General features: G+C 34.0%; 1 protein-coding gene across 1 annotated transcript in view; it reads right to left on the bottom strand.

The window, feature by feature from the left end:
* The window catches only part of SLC30A4 (solute carrier family 30 member 4), a 34,128-nt gene that overhangs the window by 15,264 nt on the left and 5,364 nt on the right, over positions 1 to 13,500 (bottom strand). Inside the window, exon 3 of the mRNA XM_081290719.1 lies at positions 10,554 to 10,700. Coding sequence (XP_081146845.1) covers positions 10,554 to 10,700 — 147 coding nt within the window. The remainder of the gene's footprint in view (positions 1 to 10,553; positions 10,701 to 13,500) is intronic.

The following is a 13,500-nucleotide window of genomic DNA, read 5'->3' as shown; positions in this document are numbered from 1 at the left end:
AGGCAGGAGGATTGCAAGTTAGAGGACAGCCTCAGAAACTTACTTAGCAGGGTCCTAAGCAACTTAGTAAAACCTGTCTTTAAAAAAAAAAAATAAGGCTGGGGATGTAGCTAAGTGGTAAAGTGCCTCTGGGTTCAAAACCCAGTAATATCCCTCCCCCCAAGAAATATATAAAGTTTTGAAGAGAATTTCATATTAAGTACAGGCAGTAAACTCTTTAAGGATACAGAGAGATTTGCATATAGCAGGTACTCAAATGTTTACAGATGAATTTGTAGAAAGAAGGTAGTCAAAGGCAGACAAAGGGCAGATGATAAAAGGCTATCCAGTTTATAAGTTTAAGCTAAATACACACAATAGGTTATATACTAAATCCTTTCAAACAAGGAGTAAACAGGTTAAAAGAAGTTGTAAGCCAAATAAAAGGTGGAAAACACATGAACTTTCTTGTCAAGTTATAACTGCTTATGGTAAAATACATTTGTATAAATAATATGAAGAAAGAAGACAATTTAATAAACCCAAATGTCAAAATTCCATGTGCTAGTGATAATCTCCTACTAGTAAGAGAACCTCAATCAGGTAGCAAGGCTCAAGTTAGCAACTAGGCCACCATAGTTTTTTTTTAACATTTTAGTGAAATATTATTTTATGTTTTTTTCTTTATATATGACAGCAGAATGCATTACAATTCTTATTACATATATAAAGCACAATTTTTCATATCTCTGGTCGTATACATAGTATATTCACACCAATTCGCGTCTTCATACCTGTACTTTGGATAATAACAGGTTTTAAGAAAGACAGTAGATGCAGCCCTGCAGGGCTAAAGTGGAAGGAAGGGTGAGAGACCAGCATGGATCCCTCATCCAATCAGAGTGGGCTAGGGCAGGATCTAGGGTGGGGGCCTGCTACAGAACTTATGAGTGTCTGGTTCTGGATAGGAATGACAATCTGGTTCACAGTGAAAGTGGCATCAGTCCAGGGACTGCCTTATTCTAGACTTAAAGTTTACATCTTACTTTCAGTTAAGAGGATTGATAAGCCAGACTTGTCTAAAATGGAGAAATTTAACAAATTAAAACTGAAGAAAACTAATATTGAAGAAAACAAAAAATAAAACAAAGTAACAAAACCCAAAATACTCTTCCCTCAAAGAAAACTATCCTGCATGAGAAAATGTGTCCAAACATCATAAAATGGAGATCTCCTCTAAAGAGCAATTTTTTTCCAACCACAAATCTTATTTTTAGGATTCTTTTGTAAACCTGTGTAAAGAAATTTTAGGCACTATACGGCTTCTCACCTGTACTCCCTGGCTAAGAGGTTAACAGTAGTCAATGTTTCCTTAAATTTATTTTTAAATCTCCCACTGATATATAAATAAATTTCAGATGGAAGATGATAAGATGCTGTCAATAATGTCACCATTGATGACTTTTGTGTGTGGAGTCCTTGCCCACCCCTTCAAAGGGCAAGTCAATTTTAACTTAGAATGGGTTCCTTCACTGATACACACTACACACAGTCAGGGTGTTTTTTGTTTTTTTTTTTTTTCCTGGACTGGAGATTGAACCCAGGGGCACTTAACCACTACAGAGTCACATCCTACTACTGAGATTTACAATTGAGAAGTGTAGTGATCTAGCTAAAAATGCTAATAGTAGTAATGTGATTGTTCATTCTGATAAAACAAACAAAAAGCTCTTTCACTACAAATAAATTAAACTTTGGTTAAAACTATGAACAGGGCTAATTAGGGTTTAAAAATTGTGTTTTATAGTATATTTAATGAGATAGAATACAGATAAGGATAGGCAATTCCCTTTTCCCTAGCAGCATTTAAGAAAAGGAAACTTTTGGGGCTGGGGATGTGGCTCAAGTGGTAGCGCGCTCGCCTGGCATGCGTGCGGCCCGGGTTCGATCCTCAGCACCACATACCAACAAAGATGTTGTGTCTGCCGAGAACTAAAAAATAAATAAATAAATAAATAAATATTAAAAAATTCTCTCTCTCTCTCTCCTCTCTCACTCTTTCTTAAAAAAAAAAAAAAAAGGAAAGGAAACTTTCAATCAACAACCAAATTATGACCTGTTTCAATTTTCTCGTTCTTGGTTGGTACCTAGACACATAACTTGCAATTAAGCTTTCCAGGACAAAAGGAATGCCTATCAGATGGATTTGTTTTCTTAAATATTTGAGACCTAGGAAATCTCACAATTGAACACTAGATTTTGTAAAGTTACTACTCCGTTACCTTTAGATAAATCTGAAAGATTAATTTCAATCTAAATGGAAATTTAACATAAATTTAAAACTATGGAAAAAGATTTTATACAGTAGTTATATTTGCCATTTTATACATATATAATTAAAATCGTTACAAAGAGTTTTGGTTTTAATGGCTAATAAATGCTAAAAGAAAAAGAAAAGAATGGAAGAAAATAAATGATTGTCAAGTTTTGATAGTAATACAAAACATGAAAACTGCTTATTGCACATTTAAAAACAATAGTAAAAAAATACCAAAACTAGAGGTTTTCAAGTTCATAAGAAAAACACTGAAGTCCTTCTTCGTTATTTTCCATAATAATCTTTCTATAGCATTTCCTATAACTTATGATTCTATTTGTTTATGTATATTCAATACTGTTTGTCTCTCCACCCTATTATTCATTTATTCAACAAGTTACTGTTGGGCAACCATTCAGTGAATGAATAATAATTTGCCTCAGCTGTGTAAACCGCATACAATTAAAACATGTTTTCATGGGTGAGGCATAAATGTATTGGACTACCACAACTGTTAGCTTCTCTAATGCTATGATGCCAGTAATGAGTATATTTTACTTCAATTACATGAACACTTGTCTTTCTGTTGTCTCAAAGAACTATATACAGTATAGCAAAAATCTAAAGTTGTGTTTCAGAGGTCTATAAAAATGAATAGAGAGTAGAGATGCATCCTCTTTTCCACTTCCTTTTATGATATTTCTCTTTTCTACCTTTCAATGGAAGACAGGAAGAAAACAGAAGGAAAAAGAGTGGACTATATTGGATTTGCCTAAGAATTCCAAACTAGCATTTGTATTTCAGCTCAGCCACAGAGGTCCTTCCTACCCTCAGACTGAAGACATACTGGATTTTTGGTGGCCCACTGTCACTATCAGAAGGCCAAGCTAAACACCAGGGTTTGTCTTTGGATTTGCTCACCTTTTATTCTAAATAGTATCTCCTACTGCCTTCTTACCACTCCCCCTCACTATATACATGGTGCCAACTATTCTCAAGTTGATGATGGCTATCCGATGTTGACCTCCTTACTTATGTCTTCCTTCTGCTTCAATAAAAATTCTCATATCTAAGAAGTTCTAGAACTCTACTCTTTTCTTATAAAAGTTCATGTGATGTGGTTAAAGTCCCAATAAGATATGAATAATAGTCCCAATAATCCTACCCATGACTAGACATAACTCTCGTCATGGGTAGGATGAAGCGGTTAATATGAATCACAACTAGGAGAAGAGACTATGATTTTTTTTGGCTGTGGATATGAGAAGATTTTTTAGCTGAATATTTTCTGTTCCTTTAACATCAGAGGATGAAATAACAAATTATGTGGGACTAGGAATGGAACCATATACTTGCTCCAGGATGACCTGTAATCTAGCCAGATATGCCCAAGGTCTTTGCACAGTACATATAGCCATAAAAGACTTCTATATTGTCACTTTGCCATTAACCTAGGTTGATGATCTGCATTACCACAGCACAGAAATTGCATTCTATTCCAAATACAAAACAACTCTGCTTACTACAGTCCTCACATGATCATAATCTTTAATCAGCACAATCTCTTCAGCCCAAGATCTGGGAAAAAAGCCACATAAATTAAGTCAAATTACTTTCACAATCCAAAGGGTAGAAGCAGAAAGCAAGAAAGTAAGCAAGGGAATGGGCTATTCTCTTCAGAATGCCACTTCTCCTATTCCTATTCCTCCTGAGGATTTGTGAGATTTCTTCTATTGTGATTTCTTTACGTTCTAAGTTTTATTAGCTCCCAGAATAAGGTGACATAAAATAAATTGGATCAAATAAATCCAGACACTTAAAAATAACCCACATTTGGCTCCTATCCTGGCTTCTAAACCATAAAAAAACTGCTATTGCAGTTCATTGAAAAGAAAGAAAGAAAAAAGAATTTTACATTATCTGTGACTCACATGAAGGGAAAAAAGAGAAGCAATGAAATAAAACTGACTCCTAGAGCAACCACTTGTGCTTATCCCAGAAATCTAAAAATATCTCTCCACCTTGAATGAATGATTTTTGTTAAAATGAACTTTGTTATATTGCCAAAAAAGTTCAAAGACGTAAGAGTATAAAAGCACATCCTTAAAAACTGTTATTTAATCATCAGAGTGAATCATTTTACTTTTCTCCTACCACCTTGCTGAGACAGTTACGTGGAGACAGTAAGCACTCTGATAAGGAGAATGGAGAGGAGGCCCTTTGGAACATGGAACATTTTGAGATATGAAAAGTTTGGCAGGCAAAAGAGGAAAAGAAAAGAAAAAGACTAGAAATTTTATTGGGAATTTACTGGGTCGTTGACATGTTAGCTACTTTATAAACCTTACCGTTTATTATTCACAATTCTGCAATATGGGCATTATCATCACTATTTTACATAATAAAACTCCTACTCAGATTAACTTCTCTCCAACAGTTCATATAGATTTCAGATTTGAACCAAAGACATGGCTACAAAGTTCAAAAGTGATAAGTACCAAAGCAAACAAATAGGACCAGCACCTTACTGAGATAAGGCAGAATTTCCCTTCTGATTAATTTCTTCCTGTACCCAAAATGACCTATAATCAAGTTGTGCCATCTAGATATGGTATGCCAACAATTAAATAAAATTTTATAGTTTAGTTTATGACCATGGCCAGTTTTAGAATTAGGGATTTAATTTACATCAACACAAATGATTTTTGAGGATCAGAAACTATATTAAATTATTTGTTCCATAGCTTTCATGACCTTATTTACTCAGCTTAAATATGCAATGGTTTGATTAATAATCTCTTACACAGAACTTATTATTACCAGACTCAACAGTATTATTACCTGTTTCTGTCCCTGCTTAACTCGTGGTCTCGAAGGAGACAGTTTCATAAAAAGAGAAAAGATGTGAGAAATGCTGTTAGGCATGTATAAACTGTTATGATAACACAAAAAGGAAACAAACTGAGAGAATGATACTACCATATCTATCATTCACAGACCCAAACTCTTCTTTGTATAAATCTAAAATCAGTAAATAAAATAGAGGCAATTTCATTATAAAACCAATTCGTCATTATATATTAATATATTAGTTGCTTTATAAGACTTCATTTGTTGAATTTAAACACAAATTTCAGGAAATATATGTATCCATCACAGTTTCTATACAACTTTACATATATACTATGTTTTTAATGAATGTCACTAGCTAGTGTGAATTAGATGTATCAGTTTTAATTTGACAGTATTATAAGTGAATATTAAAAACTCCTAGCTAGGCATGGGGGTGCATCCCTATAATCCCAGTGGCTTGGAGGGTGAGACAGGAGGAGTGCAAGTTCAAGGTCAGCCCCAGCAACACAGTGAGCCCTATGCAACTCAGTGGGAATTTGACTTAAAGTACAAAAATAAAAAAGGGCTTAGAATGTAAGTCAGTGGTAAAGTACTTCTGGGTTCAATCCCCAGTATCAAAACCAACCAACCAACCAAACAAACAGACCAACCCTTCCCTTATTACAGAAGGAGAACCAAAGGCATAGTAAAACTAGTTACTCTATATCAGCTAAACAAAAGAAGATCAGAAATTGGATCATAATTTCCTCATTTCAGTATTTTATTCAGTAAAAGCTAATCTTTGGGTTACTAAAGAAACAGAAACTTTCTTCTTCTTCACACCAGACCATTTGAAGGAGCTAGAAGTTCACTGTATACAGTACTTAATACTGTGAAGCTAATTCTCTATAAAGGAAATTCCAGATTCAGTCTCTGAACTGCCCAAGGAACTGATGTAGAAGAGAGAAAACAAATGTAATAGCATGTGTCATTGTCACTATTTTACTACCAAGTAGAACTGTCTCTTCAATTTCCTTTATTTCTACTTTTTTAAGAAACATTCTAATCATTCTCATATGGGTGAGAACCCATTATCTTTTGTACTTAAAAACTATTCATAGGCATAAATCAGTATCAAAAATATTTAGGAACCTAAAAGAAACCAAAGGTAAGAGTAGAAGGCATTAGGAAGTCCTCTTGCTTGCTTCCATTGGGCTCACAGCATTTCTGTTCTCTTAACCCATTTTGTCCCATTATCCCAGATGTGGAACACCTATAAAAAACTTAAATTGAGCAAGAAATATACTATTTATGGTAATTTGAAATGATTATTATGTTTTTAGAAGTCTACTCTTGAGAAAAGTAACAGGTGAATGATTAGAAAAATAAATTTCATATATATGAAAAATATTTATATATAACAAATATATTAAGGATATACAAATATATATAAAGGACATATAAGCTCTACATTTTGTTTCTAACCTATTTTAATGCACTTATGTTAATTTTGTTGACATATTCACAAAATTGAAAACTTGGGATTTAATGAGTTAAGGAAAAAATCTAAACTCCATTTTATCTCTAGCACCTAAAACTAGTGAATATAATTTGTACCATATTATGATGAAATTTAACCCAAAATTTTAAAGATCAGATAATCCGTAGTTTTTAATAGTCTTTCTAGATATATACGTATAAGCTACATATATGCCTTGAATTAACTTTATTTTCTCCCAAAGAATAAATGAAGCTAATTAAAGAATAAATGAAGGCTGTTTTGAAGTACTAGACAGTGTTCTAAGCACTTTACAAACTTCAACTCATTAAATATTCTTTTTTGTTTTTAATTTTTTTTAGTTGTAGATGGACAGAATGCCTTTATTTTATTTGTTTATTTTTATGTGGTGCTGCAGATCAAACCCAGTGCCTCATGCATGCTAGGCAAGCACTCTGCCACTGAGCTACTGCCCCAGCCCTCATTAAATATTCTTAATGACTCTAAGAGATAGGCACAATTATTACTATACTCTTACAAACAGGAAATAGAGAGACAATGATGTTAGGTAACAACCCCAAAGTTACACTGGTAGGAAGCAAGGGAGCCAAGACTTAAGTCAAACCAGTGGTCTCTTTGTTGCCTTTCATGGGTACTTGTAAACACTAATCAAAAGGATATAATCAACTGGGCACAGTGGTGTTTGCCAGTAATCCCAGCAATTCAGTAGGCTGAAGCAAGAGGATTGTAAATTTGAAGCCAGCCTCTGCAATTTATTGAAACCCTGTCTCAAAATAAAAAATAAAAAGGGCTGGGATTTAGTTAGTGACTGGGTTTAACTGCTAGTTCCTGGACATAAGTATAAACAAATCAAAAGCCTACAAGAGAATGTGATTTTTTAAAGTGGAAAATACACCCATAACAGAATTAAAATTACTATTATAATTAAACTATGGCTTGATAATTACTAATGTCAAGAGTGCATTTGGTTCTTCAACACAAATAGAAATTTCTAAAAAATCTAGTTTAATTTTCTGCTTCCCCATGTGGAATCCCAAGGTAATATCTTGTATTCGATTCTTAGTCAAAAAGAAGCAAAAGAATACTATTTTTATCTGAATAGCTAAGTGGTCATTCTTTAAGTTTGGAACTTTTAAGTCAGAAGTTTCTATGCATTTCTGAGTATAAAGTGATCTTCAAGAGGTAGAACTGTGCATACTTGCTGCTTCAGGTCTAGAACTGGGTATAGAGCATGTTGCTTTTTTAAAAAAATTTTTAATAAGAAGGAACACCGAAGAACAGAATATGAACACATATAAGTATCTATTTATATTTCCCCAAAGAAATGCTGAAAGGATAGCCCAAAAACTAATCCAAATGGCTTATTACCATGGAGTAGGACAGGAGGATAAGGTGGAGGGAACAGAATAATATCAAGTCTTCCCTCAGTAAACTTTGTATGGTTTACATATTTAACAAAATTAATTAACAACAAAACCCCCAAACTCTTTCCAACCCTTCATGTTATCAAAACAAAACAAAATTTAGTCACAATAATAACACACCAGAAGTTTCTCAGGGGTACTTCTGCAGTGTTCTTCTGGACCTGAATCTCAAAAGCGATGGAATTAGAGGTCACAAGAGCTGCATTGTTTAACTGTGTACAATGGAAGCATACCCTTCTTCCCAGAGCTTCAGATTATTCATGATATTTTGTGAAACTCAAAACACCAACTGCTTTTGTTTACAGCTTTTTTCACCAAATTCTGTATATCTCTGTGTCTTCTGAGCTCCCCCAAATCAACATACTTATTTTCTTCTATTATTTCCACTATTACTTCATAGAAAAGAATAAGTGAAATAAGGTCTATATGTAGATACAGCCCCATAAGCTTTTGTAATACAAAAGGAAGACCCCAAAAGTACTCTTTTAGTGTGAAGCTTGAATACCTTCCTGCCTCTAAAAAATACTCGCCTATCTGTATCTTTAATAATTCTTTAATTAATTTTTAGATGACTTTGAAAAATTGAGATAAAAATTCACTATTTTAAAATGTACAAATTTCAATAGTTTTTAATACCTGTATGAGGCTGTGCAACAACATCACCATTATCTAATTCTAGAACATGCTCATAACCCGTATAAGAAATCCATTCCATAGTTACTCCCTTTTATTTATTTATGCACCACTTCCCTCCAACCCTGGGGATTGAGCCCAGGGCCTTACACATGCTAGGCAAGAAGTGCTCTACCACTGAAAAACACCCTCAGCCCTTTTTTGGGGGGATAAGTTTTCACTAAATTGCCTGAGCTAGCCTTAAATCTGTAATCCTCCTCTCAGCCTCCAAAGTAGCTGGGATTACAGGTGTGTACCGCAGTAACCTTTTATTTTTGAAGTTCTATTTATGAGATTCTTAATAGCAGGCCTTGTGGACCTTGCAGATTATTCTCTTATAATTTTAAACATTTTTTCCTGTTTCCATAATATCTATATTCTGGGAGACTTTCTTTTCTAGTCCTTCTACTGAAAAAGTATTTTTTAAAATTTCAGCAATAATACTTTTAATTTCAGATATAGCTCTTATGTTTCTTTTTTAAAAAATATTTTTTAGTTGTCAATGGATCTTTATTTTATTTATTTATTTATTTATATGTGGTGCTGAGAATTGAACCCAGTGCCTCAACATCCTAGGCAAGTGCTCTATCACTGAGCCACAACCCCAGCCCTCTTATGTTTCTTTTTAAAAACATCCTGAATATGTTAATAAGATAATTTTGTACAGTAGCTGATAGTTCTGAGGGTAGGGATGCCAGGTGACTTCCCAACATGAAGACCTAGATATCCAGTTTTGCACTAGAAAACACAATGACTAAACAAGAACTAGATGCTGTGTTAAGATTAGGCTAAAGAGTAACAAAGAAGATGATGAACTCATTGATTTATTAACCAAGAGTAGAGAGTCTCTACAAAATAAAACTTCCAGATATTAACTCTGGTTCTTTGAGATAGTTTCTGCTGAATATAAAGTTAATGGCAACTTCTAGATTCTATGCAAATGCTATCTGGGTACATGGCACTTAATACAATAGTTCAGGTAATAATTTTATACATATTTTCAAAATAAGTAAAAAAATAGAAAAGCAAAGTAAGAGGCAGAGCTGTACAGATAACAATGTATGATACTGACCCCTCTTAAACATTAATATCTATTCAAATTGGCAATAAAAATGAGTGCATTTTTGGAATTATGTTGACACATGGATGAAATGAAGGTCAGGAACACAGTATATGTTGTACCTGTTATAATAGTGCTTCAAATCTATGCTTAGTAGCTTTGGCTAAAATTTCTAAAGTGAAAGGAAAAGCTAATGCTCATTAGTGAGTTAAAACTAAATCATCATTTTCTTTTTAAACCCATATGGTTTTGCTTGGATCAATACAATAAAATTAAACTTGTTACCAACATCTTTAGGACAGAAGGAACAACATTTGAGGATTAATGCTCACCATATAATTTTAAATGTGTGTAGCTGACTGGGCTAAATGTACGTTGGAATTTTTTTTTTTTTTTTTTTTTTTTTTTTTTTTTTTTTTTTTTTTTTTGGTACTGGGGATCCAACTCAGGGGCATTGGATCACTGAGCCACATCCCCAGCCCTACTTTGTATTTTATTTAGAGACAGGGTCTCACTGAGTTGCTTAGCACCTTGGCTTTGCTGAGGCTGGTTTTGAACTCATGATCCTCCTCCCTCAGCCTCTGCAGCCACTGGCGTGCACCAGGAAGATAAGATTTTGAATAAATATCACTTAACTATTTTCATTTGCTTTGTTAAAACAAGATATCACTATAAAGATTTTGGTTAATCAGGGTTACAGTTGTGGTTTTACCATAAAATATTATACCAAAAGAAACCTCAATTTCCTACCTAAGCGATGAAATCCAAAGGTGAATCTTCTGGTTGGTGACTTTGAAGACAGCCACAAAGCAAGCAGGGTAAGTATGATAGCACTTAGATCAGTTAACATATGAAGTGCATCTGTCATAATTGCTAGGCTATTTGCAATGTATCCACCTTAGAATAAGGGAGAGATGGAAGAAGAAACAAATTAATTAAAAAATGTAAGCAGACAAACCTGAATTATTTAACATCCTACAACACAAACTGTGAACTAAAATCTCTATCCTGTACAATTAAATTAAAGTATCCTCAATTTTATACAAAACATTAAATACATATATAGTTGTTTTTAGGTATCCACAGAGGATTGGTTTCAGGACCCCCTTGTTTATAAAAATATGTGCATGTTCAAGGTCTTATATAAAATGATGTAGCATTTGCATATGACTTATGCATATTCTTCTGTATACTTTAAATCATCTCTAAATTACTTATGACACATAATACAATATAAAAGCTAAGTAATTATACTGTAGCTGGGCATGGTGGCCCAAATCTGTAAACCCAGCAATGTGGGAGGCCAAGGCTCACAAGGATCACAAGTTTGAGGCCAGCCTCAGCAATTTAGTGAAGTCCTGAGCAACTTAGTAAGACCTTGTCTCAAAAAAAATAATTGAAAGGGAGTTCAGATGTAGCTCAGGGGTAAAGTGCCTCTAGGTTCAATTCCCAGCACCAAAGACAAAACAACAACAAAAAAAATAGTTACACTGTTTTATTTACAAAGCAATGACAGGAAAAAAAGTGCATTAAGTACAGATGCAATCAAAATAATACTTTTAATCCATAATTGGTTGAATCCATGGGAACCCACAGATATGGAGCACCCACTATAGAGAGTTGTTAATAAAGTCCAGTTCTATTAATAGATTCTCCAATGAGTCAAAGACCTTAAAAAAGTTAAGAACCACTAAATTTGTGGCAAACATATAAAGAAAAATATATTTTAGCAATGCAGCTTTTGCTCATCCTACAAATTCTACTATTAGTGAATTAATAACTGTAATGTATAAATATTACAACGAAACTAAAGAAAATCTGTTCCCTTGTTGAAGAGGTTGAACAGTAAATGAAACTGAAGAAACCCACAAGATACACAACATAAAAGATAAAAATTAATTGATTCCTTCCAGGCATGGTGGTATATGCTCATAACCCCAGCAATTTAAGAGGCTGTGGTAGGAAGATCTCAAGTTTGAGATCAGCCTCCTCAATAACTTATCAACATCCTGTCTCAAAAAAACAAAATAAAATAAAGAAAAAAGAAAGGGCTAGGGTATAGTTCAGTGGTTATGTACTCCTAAACCCCCAGGATCCTCCAGCCCTGCCAAATGAACTGATTCCCTTGAATATGAATAGCAATGTCTCAAAACAGAGGAAGAAAAGGTAGTATTTAGAAAACATATTCTGATTGATGGCAATATACAGGAAAAACATTGTTTCCACATGCTATGGTTTGAATATCCCCACCAAAACTTAGGTTGAAATTTGTTTCCCATTGGGAGGTATTAAGAGATGGGGAACTTAATTTGACCTTTGGAAGGTTATTACAGTTAAATGAATTCAGAGGTGGGTCTCTATTTCAAAGCGACCCTGGATTTTATAAGAGGAGAAATATGAGGACCCTATGTCTCACAATGTGATGCCTGGCACTGCCCTGGAACTCTGAAAAGAAGGACATTACCAGATGTGGTCATCTGGTCTTGATTTCCCAGACTTCAACAAGTGAACCTTTATTCTTTATAAATTAGCCTGTGGTTTCAGTTATAGCAACAGAAAATGAATTAAAACCCTGATCATAGGGTTTGGTACTATCTGTGGTCTTACGTAGTCCCTGGGGACTCTGGAATATATCCCTCATGGATAAGGGGAGACTACTATATTTGAGTTTATACTACATTTTAATTTTTTAAACTTTTCTCTCCTATTATCTATCATTTTTATTTTACCCTGACAGAGTACCTTAATCATCTGCTAACTCTTCTGTGAAGTTTAAAAAGTTCTATTATATTTTTATTGTTCAAAAGCTCTTTTCTTTACCCTTAATTTCTTTTTTAAGGCAGGCTGTTCTTGTTTCTTGGATACATGTGCTTCTGATATCTTTGAGGATACTAATTACATTTATTATACAATTATAAATGAATGGTTCTTGAAAAGGTTTTAACTGGCTCTCCTTTTACCCACCTTCAAACACACTTCCAGACAGCTAAGTACAACCAATTCTGGGCCTACTTAGGTTTCTCTAGTGTAACAGTTCTCAAATAAAATGGTCTCTGGATAATAGGAGGCATACTCCCTGGGATTTATTAGAAATCAAATGCTCAGTTCCCTCCCAGGTCTATTTAATTTAGAATCTCTGAAGATGGGGCCCAGAACTTCGTGTCCCAAGTTCTCTGTGTGATTCTGATGTAGTAAAATTTGAGAAACCATTAACCCTAGAGTAAACTGGGCTGGTTCTCAACCTTCCCCACTGCTGGATTTCTTGGGTCTCTTAAGTCAATTACCTCTTTAATCTGTTTTCTTCCCAGTTTTCAAATTTTTTATTACCATTTTCTCCTTTCCAGTATTTCCCCTCTGTGTGGATTTATACTGTTTTGCCCCAAAATCCCTTTATTGCAGTTTAAGAGAGGCTTTGGGATGAAGCAAAATTAGAAGAATGAGTTCAATTTGCCATCTTTACCTGGAAGTTTGTGTTCACTCAAGTGTTTTTGTTTCTAATAAAAATGTTGTAAAAATAACTGATAATACTCTTACTAAATCCTATGGAATATCTTAGTCCTCATCTAATTGGACAATTTCAATCTATTTATTTTCACTATGATTTATAGTGGTCCACCCTTATCCTCTCAAGGGATACATTTAAGTTCCTTAGTGGATGCCTGAAACCTTGGATAGTACCTAATCCGACATATACTAT

Source organism: Spermophilus citellus, assembly GCF_964194105.1.
Source record: "Spermophilus citellus genome assembly, chromosome: 4".
Lineage (NCBI taxonomy): Eukaryota > Metazoa > Chordata > Mammalia > Rodentia > Sciuridae > Spermophilus > Spermophilus citellus.
This window is presented reverse-complemented; position numbering and strand designations above follow the sequence as displayed.